Source organism: Fundulus heteroclitus, chromosome 20 (genome assembly GCF_011125445.2).
Source record: "Fundulus heteroclitus isolate FHET01 chromosome 20, MU-UCD_Fhet_4.1, whole genome shotgun sequence".
Classification (NCBI taxonomy): Eukaryota; Metazoa; Chordata; class Actinopteri; order Cyprinodontiformes; family Fundulidae; genus Fundulus; species Fundulus heteroclitus.
The window spans coordinates 30,917,713-30,940,517 of record NC_046380.1 but is presented as its reverse complement, the minus strand read 5'-3'; the positions used below and the strand labels follow the sequence as shown (position 1 = coordinate 30,940,517).

The following is a 22,805-nucleotide window of genomic DNA, read 5'->3' as shown; positions in this document are numbered from 1 at the left end:
GAACCATCTGTCCAGATGTTCGCCGGGCTGCAGCCTGACGCGTCAGCAGAAGAGGGCGCCGTCTACGTTTTAGGTCGATTTTACAGCTGATTAGTTCACATTAGGGGTTATTTTTTTTCCGTTTATATAAAAAAAAAAAGGAATGCCTCGTTAGTGACAGAGTTTGCTGACCCCTGAAGACAAAGACACTGTCCCCAGGCCTGTTCGGTGAAAACTCGTAAGCCGAGTGCTTCGGAGCGAATGCAGAAATCCCTCAAACAGTCTTGTCCAGTCTCCATCCAAGAATTCCCCTTCTGAAACCCATAAAACATGTTTTTTCTTCTCGGGAACATTTTGTGCACTCTTCTGTTTTGCTTTGAGAACGAGGCGGAGGGGGAGGGGGGGGGGGCATATGACTTTTATAAAGCTGTGGGGTATTGGATTACACAGATCCAGTGTTTTGGACCAGTGGGTAAACATTGGCGTGCTGCTCCATACGTTCCCATGTCGCCTTTATGTGCTGACTTCAGGTCTAGACGGGCTGAGGTGAGACACAAACAGGTGGCCATGCAGAAGCCGCAGATCGGGCGGGGGCCGCAGGTCAACCCCCGTTCCGTCTCACAGCTGGACATACACGGTCCTCCCTCACTGGCACCCCCGATGAGGAGACCTTTAGGCAGACTCCCTTTTAATGCAGCGACACAATCTCACACCGGACAACCTTTTCTTTGAGTACATTTGTTAGCTGCTGTCTGTTATCCCCAGCGGTCACCGGGCCAGAAGCGATCCGCCACAGACGTTCCTCCAGTGGGGAAAAAAGTTTGAAGGAACCGGGGGTGTTCTTTAAAATGAGAAAAATGCTACTGGAGTAACGCAGTCCTGCGCTGATCATTATAAGCCAGGAAAAGGCTCCAACAGTGGCTACTTGTCTGAACTTGATCATATCTACAGTCGGAGGAACATTCAGGAGATTAAAGTAACTGTGACGGTGACGTTACTGGACCACGATGTTTATCTCCATCAGTCAGGCTGAGGAGGTAAAATAATAAATTCCTCATAGCTCCAAATTTTGTCACCAATTTCCCATAACAACTATTTACTTTAAAGCTTTTAAACATCTTTATTTAGGATGCTAAGAATTACAAAAGGCGGAGCAGGATGTTTTAAAATTGAAGTTATCCAAGTTTTTTTTTTTTTTTTAAACGTCCCCTCCTTGCTGACAGTACATGCAAGCGCGATATATAAAACGGTTATTACTTTGGAAGTGACTCCACACCTTGATGTCGGCACATAGACTAAATGATATAGTACTAAATTAGTTACTGGCTAGCTTTCAATGTGTTGGGCTCAGATGGGAAAACAGCTTTTAGAAAGTTGTGTTGAAATTAGTAAATGTGAGAAGAATTGGAGTTTGCTTCAAGGTAAGTTACCGCTCAGAAGTTTGGGGTCGTGTTTGTCCAAGAAAACCCACATTTTATCAATCAAATGAGCGGCAAAACGAATAGAAAATATAGTCCAGACATTGACGAGGTCAGAAATAATGATTTGTACTGAATTAAGTTTGTTTCCTGAAAACTTTCTTTCATCAAAGAATCCTCTGTTTACAGCCTTGCAGACCTTTGGAGTCTGGCTGTCAGTTTGTTGAGGTAACCTGAAGAAATGTCCCCCCCGCTTCCTGAAGCCCCCCCCCACAAGTTGGATTGGCTTGATGGGCACGTCTTACAGTCAAGATGCTCCAACAGCAGCTCAACAGGGTTCAGATCTGGTGACTGTGCTGGCCACTCCATTACAGACACAATACCACAATGTCGATATCTAGACGTATTAATAATTCATTTAATGTTATTTTAATTGAAGAAAAGTGTGATTTTTATCACAAATATAGGGACATTTCTCAATGACCCCATTTTTTTGAGCTTTAGTGTAGATGCACTGGGCACTGAAAATATCGTTCCTACGAAGTTCTGTGAAAAATACTCACAGGAAAAGCTGCTGCTAGTCAGAGCAATCCGAAGTTTACCGTTTGTCCAAAGACACACCTACTGTCCATGAAAAGGAAGCTAAGCCCTGAACCAAACCACAGTCATCAGTGGATCTTCTGGTTTAGTAAATGAACTAAGTCCTGGGACGGTAACCCATCCACAGAGGTGTGTATAATCTTAATCTGTTCTTATTCATCCTCTGGAAAAATCTGGTTTATAACCAAGATGATGATGGCTAAAGCTGCAGGAGAATGTCTGAAAACCAAGGAATGATACAGTACCTCTAATCTGCATTCTGTCTACAGGTATTATCTTTGCAAAAGTGTATTTTCAATTCCTTTGTAATAATTCAGACTTGTCTGATTAGACCAGGGGCCTGCAACCTTTACAGTCTAAAGAGCCATTTTGCCTACAGTCCCCTTGAATTAAACTCATTTAGAGCCACAAATGTTGCCTTGCCTTTTGAAAAAAGACAAATTATAATTTTTGATAAAGATCTACTGTAGGAAATATGTTGTCATCATTAAAGAAATGCCCTTTTATGTCTAGTTTGAGGTTTTAAAAAAAAGAGGATGGACGGGATGTTGATATTTGTGGATAATGATGTAAAAAAAAAATCTTAGTTTCCATTTTCCAACATAATGAAAGAATATTGATTTAAAATTATATATTACGGGCACTTTTAGCATCATTCTGTTGTGAAAATTAAAAGCGATTATTCCAATAAAAAACTGCTAAAACCCGCATTAACATAACATAACATAATAAAAATATAATTTGTAGCGAAAGTTATTAAGAGTCAGTGTGGAAGGTAGAAAGAGCCACTTGCGGCTCCAGAGCCACAGGTTGCAGACCCCTGGATTAGACGTTTAAAACAGCTGAAACGTTAGCTATTAAAAAAAAATTAAAAATGACATTACCATCTTGTTTAACATCAGAATATATATTTCTGCATCATGACAGACAACAAGTATTATCCGTGATAAATCTCGGGTTACCTTGACCCATCCTGCCTCCAGCCAGGGCCTCCTTGGCGCTGCCAAAGCCGAGCTCTCGACACACCACCGTGGCGGCCCGCATGTTCCAGTTATCGTCACAAACCGTTCCCCACTCCCCGTTCTTCAGCACCTCCACTCGGCCCTCGCCTATCATCGCTCCTCCTCTTAGACGCACGAGGGGTTGCTGTGGAAGCGCCACACCAAACCAGTGAATGTGTGTGTATGGTGCAGAGGGCGATCATCATTGAAATGATTATTGCAGTGGAAAAAGGTAAAAAAAACGTCCAAATATTTGGCAGATAGATTAATTGGGTATACTTAAAAGATTGCAGTTTAATCCCCAAACAAAATGACTAGTATGGCGTATAATCTAAAATACTTGCTTTAGTCTTTGTTTCTCCGTTCTTTCATTGAAACATTAAAATAATTACTTTTCTAAATAGCCAACCACTGTACTATTTGGCTCATTAGCTCAACACTCAACAATTGTTGTTGTCCAAAATATCAAATCTGACTAAAACACAGAGAACCTCGCTAAGAGCATTCCCACTTCTCCCGTTTTGCTGCAGTACAACTCTGAATTTAATCGAGTTATTATGTGACAGACCAGCACAAGGCAGGAGAATCTGGAGAGAGGACAGATGGTTGTCATGTACTCCAGATGCACCTTTATGGAAGAATGGCAAGAAGAAGGTATTGTTGAAAGAAAGCCAAAATAAGCCCTATTTTCAGTTTGGAACGCCATTTTTGGAGGACGCAGCAAAGATGTGGAAGACGGTCCACTGGTCATACCAAAAATGAGACTTTTTGGCCTTCATTCAAAAATGTTAGAATGGAAGAAAATCCACATTACTCATCCCTGTAAACCAGCCGTGTTTCGCCTATGGTGAAACACGGCCATGAGTCATTTTCTATGCACTGCTCTGAACTGGTCTAGCACATAAAATCCCAATAGACAACAACAAAAAAACAAGAATCGGGTTGTAACCTGACAAAATGTAAAAACAGTTCTCAAGAAGTTGAGAACAAGTCAAAGCGCTCAGCGGCTCAGAACCCCACCCACCTCCATGCGGTAGGCCTTCCTGAAGCCGATGCTGACGCTGGGAGCGAAGGCCCGTCCCGGTACGCAGCTCACCACGGCGGGCATGCCCCGCCGACACGTGTTGTTGCCTCTGAGCTGGATCTCTTTGCCCAGTTTGCAGTCTGACAGGTCGGCCTCGTTGCCTGTGCAGTTGACGGAGAAGCCCCAGTAGTTCTTCTTACGGCGCTTGGCCAGCAGCCTGTGGAGAAACAACCAAAGTCGCGCCGCGGCGTGTGAAGAAACGTCGAAATCAGGGCGGCCTGAGTCCAGTCCCCCAAAGCTGCTACCCTGCTCCGCTATAGTAGATCCTAGTACACACTGCGAAAACAGAACTAAAAATAAGTAATTTTTTCTCGAAATTAGTGCATTTGTCCTTGATTTGAGCAGGTAAATAAGATCATCTGACAATGGAATGAATAATTTTACCCCTAAAATAAGATAATTAGATATAATGCACTTGAAATAAGGTGATGGAGATGAGTTCTTCCTATTTTAAGTGCAAAAATCTTATTCCACTGGCAGACTATTTTATTTACCTGCTCAAATAAAGTATAAATACACTCATTTCAAGAAAAATGTACTTATTTTTAGTTCAATTTTTGCAGTGCATGTACTAGTTCATTAGCTGTGGGAAATTCAACCATGCATATTGTACGCTGGAGAACAATGGAAGCATTATTATGAGAATACTGATGTTTCCCCGTCGTCATACTTGAATGAAAGCCGTACATTAAGGGCCACTGAACAGGCCAACAACAGGTGATTACGGCACAGATCTGCGTCGGAAAAATGTCTAATACAGGATAATTACTGAAAGTAGGAGAAACCTTTCGTTGTTTATTCACATGGTTCCCAAGTGGAGCTCCGGTTTGATTTGAATACAGAACAAGTTGTACAACTTAAAGAGATGGCTGTTTTTTTTTTATTATAAAACCCTTGAGTTTTATTGTCCATTTTTTCCCCCACCTACAGACTGAATGTGATCTCTCACACCTATTAAAGGATGAGACTCCATCACGACAAGGCTCTGATTTAAAACGCATGCTTTCCTCCTCGGAGACGGAGAAACGCTCAAAGTTTCAGTTCAGTCTGCCGGTAAGGTGAGATACCTTTGGCGGGGGGGCTCACCGCCGACCTGCTGGGCGGGTTCTTTCATTTTCTCTCGCTGTGGACATTCCGGCTGAAGGTCAGGACATATTAAAACGTGAAGATCCAGGTGCAGCATTATATATTTGATTGACGGTTCTTGTAAAAAAAATAAAATTAAAAAAATCTGGTTTCGATCTCCGTCGGCTCACGATTTCACTGTTTTCGTAGCGTAGGGGCTTCATGCAGCTCGGATTGGGATTGAGATCTGTCCGTGTAATTCTTTGCTCATGTGCACAAGGCATTTTGGGTCCATTTCCCCCGTCGGCAGGCAAAGAGACAAATAAAAACCCAGAAAAGAGCCACGGTTTAAGGCTGCAGCACGCTCAGTCGTTTCCCGCCCATCGCTCATCTAATCGTTCATCTGCTGAAACTTTCTCTGACCGGGCCAACAACGATCTGCAGGGCCGCGGCTGTTTAATCTCAGAGTGGAAAATGGATGAAAGCACGAGTGACCGGCAGAGTAAACAAAGCTGATTGTATAATGTTTCCTAACATCTGTTTAGTTTGGGCTATACTTATAAAAGCCACCCGAAAAAACAACCCAGAAAAAAAAAAAAAAAGAGCGACAGCATCCCAGAAATGCTGTCGTCTTAGCATAAAGAGCATGTGTGGGATACGAGTCTGCAGGCTACGCCACAAAATGACGGCTTTCATGTTTTTAAATGTTTGAATTTTAGAGAATTCGTTCTATACAGCACACCACAGTGTTTTCTCGTCCCAGAGGCTGTTTTTAACCTGACCCCGCGTAAACCGTGGAACCATGCGAAGCCCCCTGCCCGCCACAGGACCATCACTCACTTGTAGGGTCGCACGTTGAAGGCTTTCTCGCCGGGGAAGCCGTACATGCCGCAGATGACTCTGCTGTTCATCTCGGTCCACTCCTCGTTGCAGATCTGTCGCCATTTGCCTCCGTCTTTCACCTCCACGAAGCCCTCGGTGATGGGGATCCTCTTTCTGTGAGAGTAGGTGGCCCTGAGCCGCACATCCTCCACCTGCACCGTCAGACCCTGACCACCAAAGCAAATGCGACGCTTCGTTAGACACACCATCAGGGCTTCATTCTCTTTTTAACCTTTGGGATCACGTTGGGTCACAGCAAACTGAAGCTGATTTGCTTTTCCTTTTCTTCTTTTAACAACTTGTCCAGTTGTTACACTATTGCAGCAAATTCACTGATTATCCAAGAATTTTGCATGGACTTGCGTGTACATTTTTTTGGACTTTGACCAAAAACATTTAGCTTTCTGATTATAATTATCTTCTCTGATGCATCACTGTGACTTTTTCCTAGTCCCTCCACATTCTTTTTTTTCCCTGTCATTGAAGCTGAGCCTGCAAAATGCTGTAATGCAACGCAAAAACGACGACATTCGCTGTCCGACATTGCTGCTCTGATCCACACTAATCCGTTTTAGCTACTTGGATAAAAAAGTAGATAAAAATCACGTTAGGCCACATAAATGACAAAGTTCAGAGCAAAATACTTGCAGAACCGACTGTTTTTATGTTCTTTTTATCTCCGCCGCCGCTCCTCATGGGAAATTGTCACTAAAATACTAAAGTATGACAATAAACATTTCTTATATTGGTCTTGTATAGGATTTAACATGATGTCACAATTATTTTAGACTCAAGAGTTTTTAAAAATCTTTTTAAGATGGGCCCCAACTTGGATGATTTCAAACTCATTCCTGCTCAATGACCCTGTTTCATTTTGGAGATAATTTTCCTCACACATGGCATAAGAATGATCCAGAAATCCCACAAACGAGTCAAACTGTTTGGTCAAATTGCCTCACTTGCAAAACTAGCAACATCTCTGTTAACATTAACCGAGACATTATCAAATAAACACGAGGTCACTGGTGTTGTTACCAAGCACCTCAAAATGATAATCTGGGATGCCAGTCATTAAATCAGCTACTGTTATCAGTAAAATAGACAACGTTTAAGTTTCTACAATTTCTTGGACCTAAAAGTGGTATTACTTTAACAATGAAACCCTACTTTAGTATTTTTTTTTTTTACAATAATGTTATTGTTTCATTATTAGAATTTTCTGCACATAAGAGTTTGTTATCCAAGACACGTTTAGTAAATCTAAACAGCAGACTGTCAGTAATGCTGCTGCAGGAGGCATTGAATGTAAAATAAAAGTATTTAAGAATGAGAACAGGAACCAAAGTCCACAATCCAAAATGTGAACCAAAGCAGCCAAGGAGACATAACCGTGCTGACAGTACAAAGCGGACAGAGGACGACTGAACCAGAAGGTGTAATAAACCAAAAAGAGGCGCTGCTGCAACCAGAAACAAGGTTAGAGATAAAAAAAAAAAAGGGTGAACCTGAGTTACAAAGACAGAGGGAATCTAATGTGATGCAGGGATGAACGGACATTAAACACACAGAGAACATGACCAAGATAAGATTAACTAAAATACGACAATGGAAACTCAGAAGCTGGAAGCAAAATACAAAATCCGAACAACAGGCTACCAGAATTAAACAAGAACCAACGTGAACCTCAGTAACTAAGCTCACAACTCACAACATAAAAGCATCAGAAACTAAAAGCACAAAACACCAACTCAAACAAATCATGACAGAATTTGTTGGAAATTTTCCAACATTTCCATCCTTCTCCTCGCTAAACACTCCTAATACCACCTTATTAGACATAAAAACTGGTCAGAATCAAGTTCGTTAAAGTCAGAAGTGTAGTATCTTTACAAATTGTATAATGCAGATATTAATATATTTAGCTTCAGTAAAGCTGTATTGCATCTTAACTACAAATCCACATTGTAGCTCTTATGTTAGATCAAGACAAACGTCCTGTCACATTTGGTCATCAGTTAAATACATGACAGGTTTTAGGTATGATAAGTTGAATTACTGAACTATCTTGCTTAACATAAAGTTATGAGGCAGACATCACACAATGTTGATGGAACTGTAGCATACGTCTCATCAGCAACTCCTTGGTTTTCATGTGGGGAATGGCTTTAAAAATAATTGCATAGATAATTACATATAAGAGTTAAAGCCACCAGAGTCAATTTGGAAAATGAGATCCCTCTCCTGCAGGATCCATCATGTGAATCCTGCCTGACACCAGCTTACATTCCTCTGACCCGCCGTGCAAACCGTGCAGCTCCTCCACGTTGCATCAGGCCCGGTGCAACCCAACCGATCTGGACTGCCTGCTTATAAACAGGGTTACGCAACTGGAAAAAGGGAACATTATCACAAATAAATCAGCGTCTGGCAACAGAACGCCAAGAAAGTGTTGTTTACAACATGTGGATAGCTTCTTCTGTTTGGTCACACAGTGTCTACTTGATGCATTATAAACACAACGCGGCCTTTGACTGTTACTCAATTCTTGTGAAATGCTCAGATTGCACATGTGCTGCAGATTAAACCGATTCATGCTAGAAATGGGACCGCAGGGATCGCAAGAGACGTTTTCACTGGAGGCTTTGGGAAAAAATATCCTTTAGTGAGCGAGGTTGGCGAGAATCTTTTAGGTAGCGAAGTGTCTTTGTGCGATCCTCTGTCTACCTAAAAGGTTACGCAAAGCCAGCTGCTCGCCAAGTCAGTAAACAACACAGTCAGCATCAGGTTTCCTGACTGACACTAAATCAAGCGGGAATGGCTACTCCTGACCTCCAGACCTTTCATGGGAAAGCAGCTAAAAACTCCAGCATTGTTCTGCTTCCCCCATCAGCCAAATTCTGCCATTTGCTCCTGACCGGGTGCGAAGTTGGACCGTAGGTGCCAAAAAAAAAAAGCAACTCCGGTTGGGAGATGTTTTTGTCCTCTTAATACATGTTATGTACTTTTCTAACAAGCAGTTCTTTAAAAGTAAAAAAATTAAATATATCAGGCACTTTGCGCAGAATATTAAACATTTGCCCACAGAGCGGCTTCCTGAGATGGCGTCAGCCTCCGGGAATGTCCGGGGCTTCTGAGCGTTCATGACTGCAGAGCAGGAGGAGTCTCCGGGGGAGTCAGCAACGAGCCCAGTCCTCCCACTGACCGCAGCGGCTGGAGGGGTAAAGACTACTCTTTCATGGAGTCCTACCTGCTATTCTAAGCATGACAGAGTGTTTTCCGTCTGCGGCCGGCGGGGAGGGACGGCTGGGATACGTGATCGTGATCAGACACGCTTGTTCTAAATTTAATCCTATTCTCCCTCTCCTCTTTTCTTTTACAATCATCGTTTTGACTCCAGTAAAAAGAAATCTGAGCTTGAAGAGGTCATTTGTTTTGGCAGTAAAATAAAAAAAAAGGATCAAACGAAAGAATTACACTTTTTCTTGAAGATCCCATTAAATGAAGAGAATGAACACAAGGTGCGAGGTTAGCTGTGAAACAAGGTGCCGATATGGCTCAGATTAAGGAGCCTGGCAGCCTGACTGTGTGGCACTGAGGCGACGTGGACAGATGTGCACAGCTGGGTTCAGTCCGGGCGCCCACCAACCTCCCGAACCCTGACCACCAGGCATCAACTCAGCGTTATACTGTCTTGGCCGCGCACCAACGGATCAGACCAGGCCGTTACTAACTCTGCCCGGCTGCACGGCACAGAACAAGGAGACGGTGGACTGGCTCACATCAGAGTTATGAAAACATTTTTACAGGTGCAAAGTACAAAACGACAACTAAAAGGGAGTAGTTATCGAATCCAATTTATTGTAGAAAATAGACAAAATCAGGGGCAGTTTTTGTTACAGAGGATTGGGCTGTCTGCCCAGGGCGGCACGGTCAGGGGGGAGGCGTTAGAGCCAAAACAAAGAGTACAACACAGAAACCAAACATAATAAGCCAGCAGGGTGCGATAATTTAACTGGAAAACCTTTTCATGCAACCAGTGACAGCTACTGGCATAAAAATTTATTAAATAATAGTGCGTGACTTGGCCCCCTTTGAAGAAGTCTGAATTGCATTTAACCAAATATACTGTAGTTAAAAGTGTTCAGAAATTAGACCTGCCAGACCTCAATTTAAAAGAAATCCCTCATTTAACGTAGATTCTTTAAAACACATGATGAAATGTGTGAAAGCTGTACTGTGTTTGTCCAAAGGATTTATATGGTACTGTAGACTGATCAAATCTGGACTCGATTCATTTAAAGTGAACACAAGATACTTTAAAGGCGATTGTGATCCGTGAAATCTCTAAAAACGGACATTCAGACAAATCAGTCCCAGTTTGTGACTTCACTTTAAGCATTTTAGTTTATAGCACCCTATAGTGTTGGCCATAGCAATCATTTTTCTCTATATCGACAAAAAAAAATATGAGCAAGCGGAAAAAGTTTTTAACACTTTAAGTGGGTTATGTAAATACATAATGTAAATGGGACTTTTGACTAGTTCAGCCGACACTAGGCACAATTATGCAAGTCATCCCCACATAGGAACGTTTCCTGAATATTTCTTCATGTTAGCCAAGTCTCACTGTGGCTCGGTGACTAATAGCGTAGTCGTCACTCTCGTGTGTAAATTCATTTTCTTGTTCATGTTTGTAGGCGGCGAGCGAGGGCAGAGAAGAAAGCCGATCTGCACGGTGCTAGTCTCTGAAATGAGCTCTGGGAATTACTAAAGTACTTCCAGATGAGGAGCAGACTTGTTTTTCGGGACCGTGTCTTCCTCAGAACGGAGCTGTGTGAACATGAGGCTGTGGTCCAGCCAGCGTGTGACTAATGCTTCCACTACTGGGCTTCTCTTCCAAGTCTCTTCAGGCCTTCCCCCCCGGCACGTTCAAAAACACGTGTGTGTGTGAGCAGCGCCCACCCATTCACCCACCGTCCAGCCCACATTACAAAACCTGGCAAGTATACGGATGCTGATCCTGCTCCTGGTTAGATGAAAAGACAGAGAGTTCCGAAATGACTTTCACATCTGCCCCACCCCAGGCCCCGCCTCTCTGGAGCCAAAGTCAGCCAAAAAGTGCAGTACGTGACTAAACTGATAGGCTTTGAATCTGGAAAGTCTATTAGGGTGTCCTGCTTCTGTTCTGGCAGTAAAATTAAAAAAAGGCTCACAAGGCTCGTTTCAGACGGGAGTTAGCTAACTGCAGCACCACGTGGATTTACCTGGAAATTTAAAGCTAGACAGCTCACCTTAAAGTCAGTAAAAATATAACTTTCACAACTAGATATATCAGACGTGTGGTTCCTCTGTGATGGTGCTTGAATCTGCATACTAGAACAGGACAGGCAAAATCTGTCCTCTCACTAAACGAAAACTTGCCTTTATTGCATGGTTGACAGAAATCTAACAAGAATAGACTATTACAATATGTTCCTATGCCAAAATGTTAAAAATTATTTTACTATTGGTATCCGGGCACAGTGTTATCTTTATAAGTGAACGGCACGCTCACACTAGTGTGGTTCTAGTTGTCCAACATAGACGCTTCAGCTCTGCATCACATGTGCAGTTTGCTAGTAATAGAACCCGTTTATAGAGTGAGCACGATGTGTAGACATTGAATCGTAAAACTCCGATCTAAAAAGTCTTCCGCTTGGTTAGTGTGAGACACACGGGAGGATCCAGCTGTTGAACATGTGGCGTAGCAGCCTTCCACGCCGCTGGTACTGAGCTTCCCTGACATAAATCACCCCCTTCTCCCCTCGATCACTCTCCTCCTCCTCCTCTCAAGCTTTTTCGCTCCGCCGGGCTGAAGGCGGGTCCGACTACCGCTCCGGTTTCCAGCCGCAATCGTGGGAGTAGAAGTAGGTGCGGGACCTTGGCCCGGTCTCAGCGTATGAAGCCATACGTCTTTAGACTGGAGCATTCTCCAGGTGAGAACAGGCGTGTGACGTTTTTGACTGATGCTTCCTGGGTTTGACTGATTTGTTCCAGTAAACATGCTCTGCTGGTAAAAACTGCAGATCATGTTTCAACCATCCCTTCAGGAACAAAATGTTCTTTATCTGTAGACTGGAAGTGCGTTGGCTTTCTTTCTCTGCTTACCTTTTAATTTCATCAATGAAAGCAACATTGCTTGTTGCTGTCAAAGTTAGGCAATAACAGTGGGTGTAGTTGTGTCTTGTTGCTCGAATTATTTAATTCAGAGTCAAGAACAAAGAGATTGCAGCGACCCCGTAGAACCAGGGAGGGTTTACATTTTGTCACCACAGACAAAAGGTCCTAGAAAGTCCTGTTGAGCAAAGTGAGCACACCTTTCCTGTCTGATGTCCCTTCTTGGCACACACTGGCAGTATTACATAATGACTAGACCGGTAACTTGCGGCACTAACGGAAAACAAAAACATCCTCCCAGTAGGACTGCTATCAAACTTGAACCATGAACCTGTAATTATCCTAAAATAGGCCGCCCCGCTCCGCTCTGTGCTTTTCCAGCATGAACATCCCTCTCCACTAAAGTTAGGAAAACAAATGTTCCTGCTGACAATCAATTTAGCCACATCAGTCAGAAAAGTCACCAGTCCCTCGCACTACGAGGAACGATCGAGCGGTCGTGACTACAAGACGGTTAAATTAAATCTGTGTACTTTGAATAACTAAACAAACGCGGCTTAATGCTGCGGGATCAGGGCTGAGCTTTAGCTGTGGCTCGGAAAATTAATGAAGTAAATTGCTAATGATGACTCTAGTGTACAGGAATGATCGTCCCCGTTGTTGGATTTTTACTTTTTTAGTTGGACAACCATCGTAGAAACGCTGTGGACACGTAACATCAGTCACTAATAAATATTTTGTTTAAACAAAGAGACACAATGTGGTAGAATGGTCTTAAAATTATAAAAAAAAAAATATACAGGTCGTTGAAAGGTATTCAAACCCGTTGAAGTTTCCAAGCACAGCCACCACCAGCGTAAATGTATTGTAGAGGGTTTTTATGTGATGGACAGTCTCACAGTAGCGCATCGTTGGGAAGTTTGCCGGATAAAGAGGAAGGTTTACTAAAACGTCCGACACATCCAGGTCTGAGAAGCGTGTTGTGCAGAGGCTCAGTCAAACCGGACGGAGAGCATTGTTGAAAATCAATCTTGCCACGAGTTCTCTTCGGGCGTTTGGCCCGGTCTGTCCGGCAGATGAATGCGCTTGGATCATCCAACCCATTCCATTTCATTTCACGCCCCTTGAACCTTTCCCACATCTCGTCTCGCTACAACAACAAACTCCAGAGTTTAGAGGGAAGTTGTGTAACAGACCGACACACAGTGGTGCGTGCTTCATTTTTTTATTAATAAAATCTGAAAAAGGTGCAGCATGGCATACATAGTCAATCCCCCTTATGTCACCACCTGCTACAATTCCAGCTCCTAGTCTTTCTGGGCTATAATGTCTCCACCTGTTTATGCGTCGTCAGACTTTCTTTTCAGATGAATTCAAGCCCAGTCGGGTTGGATGGAGAGCAGCGGGGGAGCAGCAGCAGTTTTCAAGCCTTGCCACAGATTCTCAATTCGATTAAAATGCGGACTCTGCCACGTGAATCTGCTTTGATCTGCTTTTTGTGGCTCCGGCTGCATGTGTAGGGCTGTTGTCCTGCTGGAAGGTGAACTGCACCAGTCTCAAGTCAGCCGCAGCCTCCAACAGGTGCGCCTTGTGTTTAGCTTCCCGTCTTCGCAACCGCTTTGACCAGCTCTCCTTTCCCTGGGGGTAGAAATGTATAACGCTTGCACTCAGAGAAGGATGCAAGTACCCGGTTCGATCCCCAGTGCCAGCACTCTGGGTCCCTGAGCAAGACCCTTAACCCCAGAACGCTTCAGGGCGCCTCACATGGCAGCCCACTGCTCCCCACCATGGCTGAATGGCTGTTTTAAAGGCCAGATTTGTTAAGTGCATTACTAAAACTTAAAAACTCTTATGTCGACAGCTTCTCCCACCTGAGCTTTGACTCTCTGCAGCCCCTCCAGAGTTTATCCTCTTGGTTGCTTCTCTGATGATCCAGTTAGTAATAGTAATATCATCTTTATTGTCATTGAAACATACATTACAATGAAATTTGTTCTCTGCTTTTAACCCATCACCCTAGGGGAGCAGTGGGCTGCCACTGTGCGGCGCCCGGGTTCTGGGGTTAAGGGTCTTGCTCAGGGACACAGAGTGCAGGCGCTGGGGATCGAACCGGGTACTTGCATCCTTCTCTGAGAGCAAGCACGCTGCTCTAACCACTAGGCCAGCACTCCCCATACACCGAGACGCAGCTCGGTAGGCAATTTGGGGTTAAGTGCCTTGCCCAGGGGCACATCGACATGTGGCAAGGGGAAGCTGGAATCGAACCCACAACCTTCTGATGGCCAGACAACTACTCAACCCATCAAGCCACAGTCGCCCAGTACTCCGTACTCTTTCGCGCGTTCGGATGAGGGATTGGACAGAAGAAGAAGAGGCCTTTACGGACCAACTGGAGTTATACTCAGATTAAATTACACACAGGGCGATTCTGCTGCCATTGGATATTAGTTTAGGAAATCAGAGCAAACATGTTTGAATAAAAAAAAAAAAAAAGCTTGTGACGTCCACTCACGCCATCTCCTTCCACTTAGCAGTTGTGAGCGGACCTCGTGTTGGTCTGGCACACAATGTCCCGATGAGAACAGCTCGTCCTTGTAAGAGGTGGAAAAGTTCAAGGAATCCGAAAACTCTTGGCGCCGGCCGGCGCTAATGCCCGCGGCTGGGAGTGTTTCCAGACTCGAGACAGAATATCAATTCATGCTGCGAATAAACAGGTAGCTGGAACAGGGCCGCAGACCTAAAGAGGCGTAGCTACACCTTTTCCTCCCCCTTCCTCTCCTCCGCGACTTAAAAGGCTTCGGTTGGACGGAGGAAATATTTACAGGGTGGGGGACTGAACTGACCCAACACACCAGAAACCCTAAATGTCCTGAACACATAGGGAGCGCGGAGGTGTCGCCGACGTGTACAGGCTGTAAAGACGCAGGAATAAGCGAAGAGTATTCAGCTGTCCGCATTACCCACTCTGGTTTCCCACCTTCCCTTCACTGAAGCGGGCAGGAGAAAGATCAACAGGGTCTTTTAACTGAAACCTGAAGAAAACATATATTCACTGTTCTGGCTGCTGCAGAGACTCCTGGCACGGCCGACACCTCCGCCTCACGTCGAGTACAAACAAACAAGAACGTCTTTGAAGCTGCCAAAACGAACGCCGCTTCGGCTTTAGATGAAAAACGCTCTTTGGCAGCTAGCTTTGGTCACTTGTTTTCAGACGAGCTGAAGGAATGTCTGCGCCGTCTCTCCTACCCTCCCTCCCTCCCTCCCTCCCTCCCTCCGGCCCTCAGTGTCACGTTCACAAGCCCGCACTGACTTTCCATCCGGTACAGAGGAGTTCTCTGCCGGCAGACAGGATGGGATTCCCGCTCTCTGAGTCACCGCCATGACCTCCCAGACGGCAGAGGGGAGCTCTGCAGTCTGGACACTTATAATAAACTAATAATTTGGGACGCAGGGAGAGTCTTTGGACGCAAGTCCACCAAAAAAGCTTTGCTGTGTGAACGGATTACCCGCGAAAGGTTCCTCGGCGCATCAGTACGTTTCAGTTCAAGTTACGTAGCATTTGAATTCTTTAAGATATACCTGTTAATCTATGTTAATGTTGCGAAAAAAACCATCCCAAAAAGGGAAGTTGGAAAGATCTGAAAATAAAACTGAGCGGTTTTACAGCGATTAGGTTTTTCTTTCACCCAAAGCCTGTCCTCTCCAAAGCAGAGAACATCTGCCCAGGTAGCATGTGTGTACTTGAACTATGCTGGGAATTTTGCTGGGCTGTTAATAATGTTGTAATTGACTGCACATCGGAGCCTTTTTTTGAGCCTACCTCCTCACTGATGGCTTGGTTCCGGATGAACTTGAAGCCTGGAATGCGTTTCTGGGAGCACACCACCCCGACGTCTTCTGAATGTCTGCAGTCGGCCACTCCAAAGCCGTTGGACTCGCAGTGAGCCAGGCTCTTCTCCGAGCCGGTGCAGTGCACGTTGTCCAGCCAGATACGACCTGGAGCGAGAGGAGGGCGAAGCAGCTTTATCTCTATGGCAAACATGCACAAGGTAATTTAAGGCGCTTTACAGGAAAATAAAGGAGCCGTGGAAGGGGAAGTTGCAATAAAAGGCAAGAAACGCAGTAGGAGAACATTTAAATTTAAGATAAGAGATTATCAAATAAACTCATAAATAGAATCTGACACTCATCTGAAAGCTAAAATAAGCTACTTTTAGTCCTGACTTCAAAGAGCCAACAGTTTTCTTGACATCTCAGGTTTTCAGGGAGTTGATCCCAAACTTTAACCAGACAAGCTGGTCCTGAACCAGGAAGTAAACAGATCCCTGATGACCCGAGGTGTCATCTTCGTCTGCGGTGGCAAAAATATTGGTCAATACGTCCATGAGAACATCCGGTCCGATTCTTTCACACCTGAGCTTATATCACTGTGTGACCTTTTAGCATTTTGGGAGTTTTGTCATTTGTGTCCGAGGTTGAGCCTCTGATGCCGTGAGACTCTGCTTTAGCCAACAGTTAGCTCTCCAAACAGTCCTCTACACAGTGATATAGAGACGATGATAAAGACGAGACATATTGTCTAGTCTAGACGGTTTACTTCAATTTGGTATGGGGAGAAACGAGATTTTAAATCTATTCCTTTACACACAAGGAACCGGAGCCATGATTTTTACTACTGGTGTGATATGATTCAAATTTCTGATGTTGGTCAGGACTCTGGCAGCAGTATAAGAGATAGGATGCAGCGGTCTGATGCACTAGTTTTGCTTTCTTCACTAAGATTTAGAATCGTCTAATGACACAAAGGAGTACCAGCAAAGTAAGATCTGAGCCAGTTTGGAGAATCCCACCCACTTCTCCAGACTATCAGTATTTTGTCAATGTCCTTTTTATTAATCCCATTACTAGATGTCATTTAAAAAAACTTTTACTAATGTAGTCTCAGGGCTGTGGTCGGGTCAAAAAAAGCTGACCGCAAAGTACCAAAGGGGTTGTTTTTTTGTTGTTGTTTTTGATACCAAAATGCTAGGTTAGGAGACAATTAATTTGGAAAAGAGGCACCGTAAATGGACACCAGCTCTATGGTAAAGTGTGTCTTAGTTTTATTCCTTTTTGACTGGGAAGTTAAAACATTGGGTTAGTATAATATAGGGTAAGTTATTGTCAATAAGTTGACCAACGGAGGTTAATCACGACAATTTTAGGTGATAAACTGGTACGTCTTCTTCGGTTTAATTTAGTACATTTAAAAGTGGGGTACGCGGAAACATTTACCTGACAAGCAAATTTAAAAGTGATGTTAATCAAATTATTGCAGAAATGTTTTTTTTTTTTTTTTTTAAATCAGGATTGGATCTTTCATTCTGTTTTCTTCTCTGCCTGCAGGACTTTGTCCTCCCGCAGAGCAACAGGGAGGCAAAAGAGTCCCTTCAGTTAAAACGATCACTTCATTTAAAAATGCTAAATTACAAATGACTAAACCGAAGGGCAATCTAATCACGTCACTGAATGGTTAAAGCTGCGCGTTACACTGCGTCAGCAACATTTTCCACTGAGGTCATCCGGAAGACACCTAGTCACCATGCAGCCGAGTCTGTTCACCCACCCATCCGGCAAGAACCTGACTAAGCAATGTCCCGACTGAAGCGGATCCTCAGCTGCACATCTGGCAGACCTGGATGGGGCGTGAGGGGAAACCACAGGGCAGTCGCAGTATGTTGCTAAAGAACATCGTGATCATACCAGCCCGGTGACTGCGTGACGTGTTACATGGCCTTTTGCTTGACCAACTCTGGATGGAAGAATCTTACAGGGCATGCCTCAACTTTAAATCCTGCAGGAGGAGATCCAGCAAAGTCTCAATTGGGTTTTGAAAAAAAAAATAAATAAATTACCGGTGATTAGCGTTGTAGTAAAACAACTTTTTATATGTCGTCTGGGGTTTTAACGTGCCACGGGGAGAAGCTCAAAAGGACGGTTGACTGGAAGCATTCATTCTAATAATGAGCCGTCGTGGCTCATGCTCCAAAAATGTCCGCCAAGTAGCAGTCAAATTAAAACAGGACAGAAGATAATGTTCCCTGGGAGTCTGGCTAAAAGTTATAAATGGTCGTCTAGTTGACGACTTCATTGTTGTTAAAAAAAAAAAAAAGAAAGCTCTCTAAAAAAAGAAAGTACTTCTAACTGTTATATAATTATGCTGTAAATCCAAATCGTTTGTGAATGTCTGTCTCCGGTGTTTAAGTGCTGGGCATACAGTCCAAAAGTATTCATACGCTCTCCTTTTTTCACTCATTTTCTCACGTTACAACACAAAGTGCTATAACTTTGAAATTATAAATGTGTGCTGAAAGCCTTTCTGACATGCACTTGTATACTCTGACGTCTCTAAATAAACCGTGGGCTCAACAGTTGCTTCCAGACGTCACCTGTTCACCACACGGGGTCCACTTGCATCAAAGTCAGGATTAAAGTTGTGACGAAGTTTTAACGCAGGGCTAGATTGCTAAACAACGTTGCGAGCTTTGGACGGCCGACTGAGCTCTGTTTATTCTGTCAGCGGAGAGCGGAAAGAGCACGGAGCGAGTCCCTACCTACCAAAGGTATGCAATGGCAAGTCTGGAGGAGCTCGCTGAGATCCACGGCTCAGGGTTATGAGGAGTTTATTTAAAGTACACCACTATTCAGTGTGCGCTAAGAAAAAATATGACTTTCGTTCAAGAGCGGCAGCAAGAAAACCTCCCCTACTGAAGGAGAGACGTGAAAAAGGCCGTTTGCAGTTTTCTACAAACCGTTTAGGGGACACCACAAACACGGAGAAGAATGTGCTCTGGGCAGCGGGACCAAAACTGAACTTATTCTCTTGTTTGGAAAACCCCATGGGCCGCAGAAAACCCACGGTGGGCATCGCACGACGCCACATAATTCAGACATGTTGCAGGGGTGTGAAAACGTTGGACACTAAAACACTGCAGGGAAATGGAAAATCCACTAGTCGCTTTGAGTGCCGCACGTTTCTGAGGAGATAAAACCATTCACACATGCTGTCTCACTTGAGCAACCTTTCCCTCCTCTCCCTATCATCAGATGGCAGCTGATAACCGAGGAACAAACGCAACGAAAACTTTGATTTACAGTTTATCAGGGTGATCTCCGCAAGCTAGAAATGATTTATACTGCATAGCGTTGATCTGACATTTGCATTCTCACTGGGCTCCATCCATTCGCAGTACAGATGTTCAAATATTTAAACCATTTCTAAAAGTAAATGCTGTCTTTCTGTTCAGCCGCTCGACCTAAGGAAGATTTTAGTGCTTCTCACAAAAAGAAAACTGAGAATATTGGCATCACTGCATTCATAGACCAGAAGTTAATTGGAAACCGAATTGCTGCGCTTCTGTAGTGGCAACTAGACTCACCAGGCTAGGAGGTGGAACACAAGGCTTTAAAACTGACAGGACAACTCGCTACTATATCACATTTACAGAGACGGGGGATGTCATCGGTGTTTCTAAGGCAACGAGGAAAACTGCAGGCGGTATATTAGACGGGAAAAAAAAGCAAAAGAAAGGTGAGATTATGTCTGGGTTCCAGTGCCTTCAGTCTTTCCCCGCTCTGAACGGACCGATGTGCCCCCGCTGACGTCTGATGAGAAAACCAGCGCCGGAGGGGATTACCACTCAGACGGTGGGCTGGGGGGGGGGGGGGGGGGGGAGAATCTGTAACTCATTCAGAGATTCCCATGGAACACATGGAGCTGACTGCAGACATGTGCTGCCTGCCTTTTTCAAGGCCTGCAGCAGGGCGACAGAGACATCCTAAAACCCAGATGCCCTTCCTTCTGGTTGAGTTTCTGTGTTTTGAAGTGCTTGAGAGACTTTTCAATCGATTTCTCACCTTCCCCTTTGCCAAACTTGGCAGAGGGAGCCCAGGACACCGCGTCCATGAAGCCCAGCTCCCTGCACACCACATGCGCCGCTTGGATGGAGAAGTCGTCGTCGCACACCGTCCCCCACTCTCCGTTGTAGAAGACCTCCACTCGGCCCTCGTAGTGTTTCCTCTTCTCCCCCGCGAGCCGTAGCTGGATCACAGGCTTGCCGGGGTCTGATTGGACGCCGCTCAGCGCCGACACGCACAGCAGGCTCAGGAGGAGCTGGTTCACCATCGTGGGGGGGCGCACGCGTAGAACAGATGAGTTATCTGTGGGGAGATACAAGGACATATGACTTTTATTATCAGCCTTACAAAACTCCTGTGAACAGCTCTTTTCAGCCGCCATATCACGTTTCCAAATGAATAACAAGTGTGGACCAAAAAAATGACCGCAGTGACTGTAGATTGCAACACATGTTTGACTGAACTGAAAGTAACAGAAGTATATTATTCGGCTATTAAATATGAAAGACGTTACATTATGATCGTGAAAAACGCATCGAAGCAGAATTTGGAGCGTTTTGGTTTGAAATTAATAACAGAAGACCTTCTTTTTTCTATTTTTTTTTATCCAACTGCCTCATCAGGAGCAAATGTGAGATCCCAGAGAAAAGGGTGCTGCCTTCCCTCTTTATCGGCTGATCTGGGGCCCTGAGGCTGATCTGAACTCTCTGAACTGAAGTTCAGAGAGAAAACTAAAACCCATCTTAATATTTCATGGAAACATTTGAACATGTCAGCTCTGGGACAAAAAAAAAAAAAAAAAAAAAAAAAGCAATGGAGGGGGGTTAAGGTATGGAAGAAGGAAAGTTAGGAGGAGACCTCATCATAAAGAATGGAATGGAGGGGGGGGTGGGGGGGGGCAACTTTCCAAGTTGACGTCATGGTGAAAGCTCAACAAACTGTAGACGCTTGTATAAACACCTCCTTGGGTGAAAGGTCAGTAAATTGTCAAACTGTGTGGGGCGTCACTTGGGAGTCTAAGTAAAACATGCGCTTCAGCTCCCTTAAATATCACAGTAGACAGACAGATAATTATACCCTCTTGAACTTTTTTTACATTTCTATCCAGTAGACCATCAAAGAATTGTTAAGTAGAAGGAAAATCTAAAGCTCTGTGCTCTGATTTGGGATTCAGCCTCCCCGAGTCAGTACTTTGTACTTTGCAATTACAGCAAAAGCTGGCTTTTAAAATAGCTACAGTGCAGTCAGACTGGATGGAGAGCGCTCGTGAACAAGTCTGGCTGCACGTGCTACTGAGGGAAGGTAAACCTCGGCCCCAGTCGGCCGACCCTGACTTAAGAACATCATCCCCACAGCATAGCAGGATTGGTTTTGCACAGCACTTGTTCACGGAACAAATAACGTTCTTATAGCTTCACACAAAGCTTCACACAAAGGCTGGCTCTTTACCGCTCATCATTAAAGCCCAGTTTGTGGGACTCTCAAAGAAAGGTTGTCCTGTCAATAGATTCTCATTCCCCGAGCTGTAGATGTCTGCAGCTCACCCAGAGGTACCATGGACCTCTTGGCTGCTTCTCTGATAGATGCTCTCCTTGTCAGGCAGGTTAGCTTCAGGTGAGCGGCCAGGTCCTGGCATGTTTGCAGCTCTGCCACACTCTTTCAAAAAAGTGCTCAAAATATAGTCTGAAATATTGTCACAAACCTTAATTCTGCATCAAACCTCCCCATAACGATACAATTTGGTCCCAATTAGGCTGTCACACTGACAAAAAAAAAAAAAAAAAAAAAGAGGTCTTTGGTTACTCATTTCTAACCCAAACACCCCGAATTCGGCTTAGATGCATTTTTCACTGGGTAATGAAAGCCGTCTGAAACTGAGATTATGTTTGTTAGCAGAAACACGTGTGTTAAAGAAGCGTCTTTTAGTTTATGCAAACAGGTGCTGTCTTTGTGTTTGCTGAGCATTTTCTGTCCCATCAATGCACAGTAACAGGTAAACATATTTGTTAGGTGTTCCCTGGTCTTCATGATGCTTGCTTGATCACTAATGTTTTTTTTTTTTTTTTAACTCGTGAGGCGTTCACAGAACAGCTGGATTTATGCTGAGAATAAATGGCAAACCAACAGACTGTGTGAGCTGTGCTGACTGGCCATGATCTAATTTAGAGGCATCAGAGTAGAGGGGGCTGAATAATAAGGCATCCCACACTTTTAATGTTCTTAGTTGTAGGAATAAATAGCAAACTGTGTATCCTTCTTTTCTCCCAACTTCCTCGATATTACACACATCACATTTGTCGCATAAAATGAAATTAATACTAGCTGTGAATACTGTGAGGTTTAACTTTCAAAGAGGGAATTAATCACGAAAATGTCTTATCTTAGAAATGATATCAGGCTTGAATTTCCTGGTTTGGGAAAGTTTGAGGAATGTAAAAAAATGAAAGAAAAATAAAAGCAATAAGCAAACTTACTGTGATGTAGAAGAGCAGACAGGGTGCACCTTCCTCCGGTCGCTGGCTGAGTGGTTTCTAACCTGTTTGAGGGGATGGAGCGTAAAGCAGCGCTTCTTTGTCCCCCGAAGTAGTTTCCAGGCTGCTTTATCTGGGCTCCCCGCACAGCTGGCAGCCCCCATCCGGCCCCACTCCCCACAGCCGAGAGCAGCCAATGAAAGGCCGCCTCAGCATCCTGACCCCGCCCCCTCCGCCCCAATCACCAGGGTTA

General features: G+C 44.3%; 1 protein-coding gene across 1 annotated transcript in view; it reads right to left on the bottom strand.

Moving 5' to 3' along the window:
* loxl2a (lysyl oxidase-like 2a) overlaps positions 1 to 22,683 on the bottom strand; it is a 30,593-nt gene extending 7,910 nt beyond the window's left edge. The window contains exons 1-6 of the mRNA XM_036151524.1: positions 22,556 to 22,683; positions 20,082 to 20,384; positions 16,006 to 16,181; positions 5,988 to 6,196; positions 4,023 to 4,239; positions 2,960 to 3,143 (exon numbers count right to left, since the gene is read on the bottom strand). Of these exons, the coding sequence (XP_036007417.1) occupies positions 2,960 to 3,143; positions 4,023 to 4,239; positions 5,988 to 6,196; positions 16,006 to 16,181; positions 20,082 to 20,349 (1,054 nt within the window). The 5' untranslated portion in view covers positions 20,350 to 20,384; positions 22,556 to 22,683. The remainder of the gene's footprint in view (positions 1 to 2,959; positions 3,144 to 4,022; positions 4,240 to 5,987; positions 6,197 to 16,005; positions 16,182 to 20,081; positions 20,385 to 22,555) is intronic.
* Between the last annotated feature and the right edge of the window lie 122 nt (positions 22,684 to 22,805).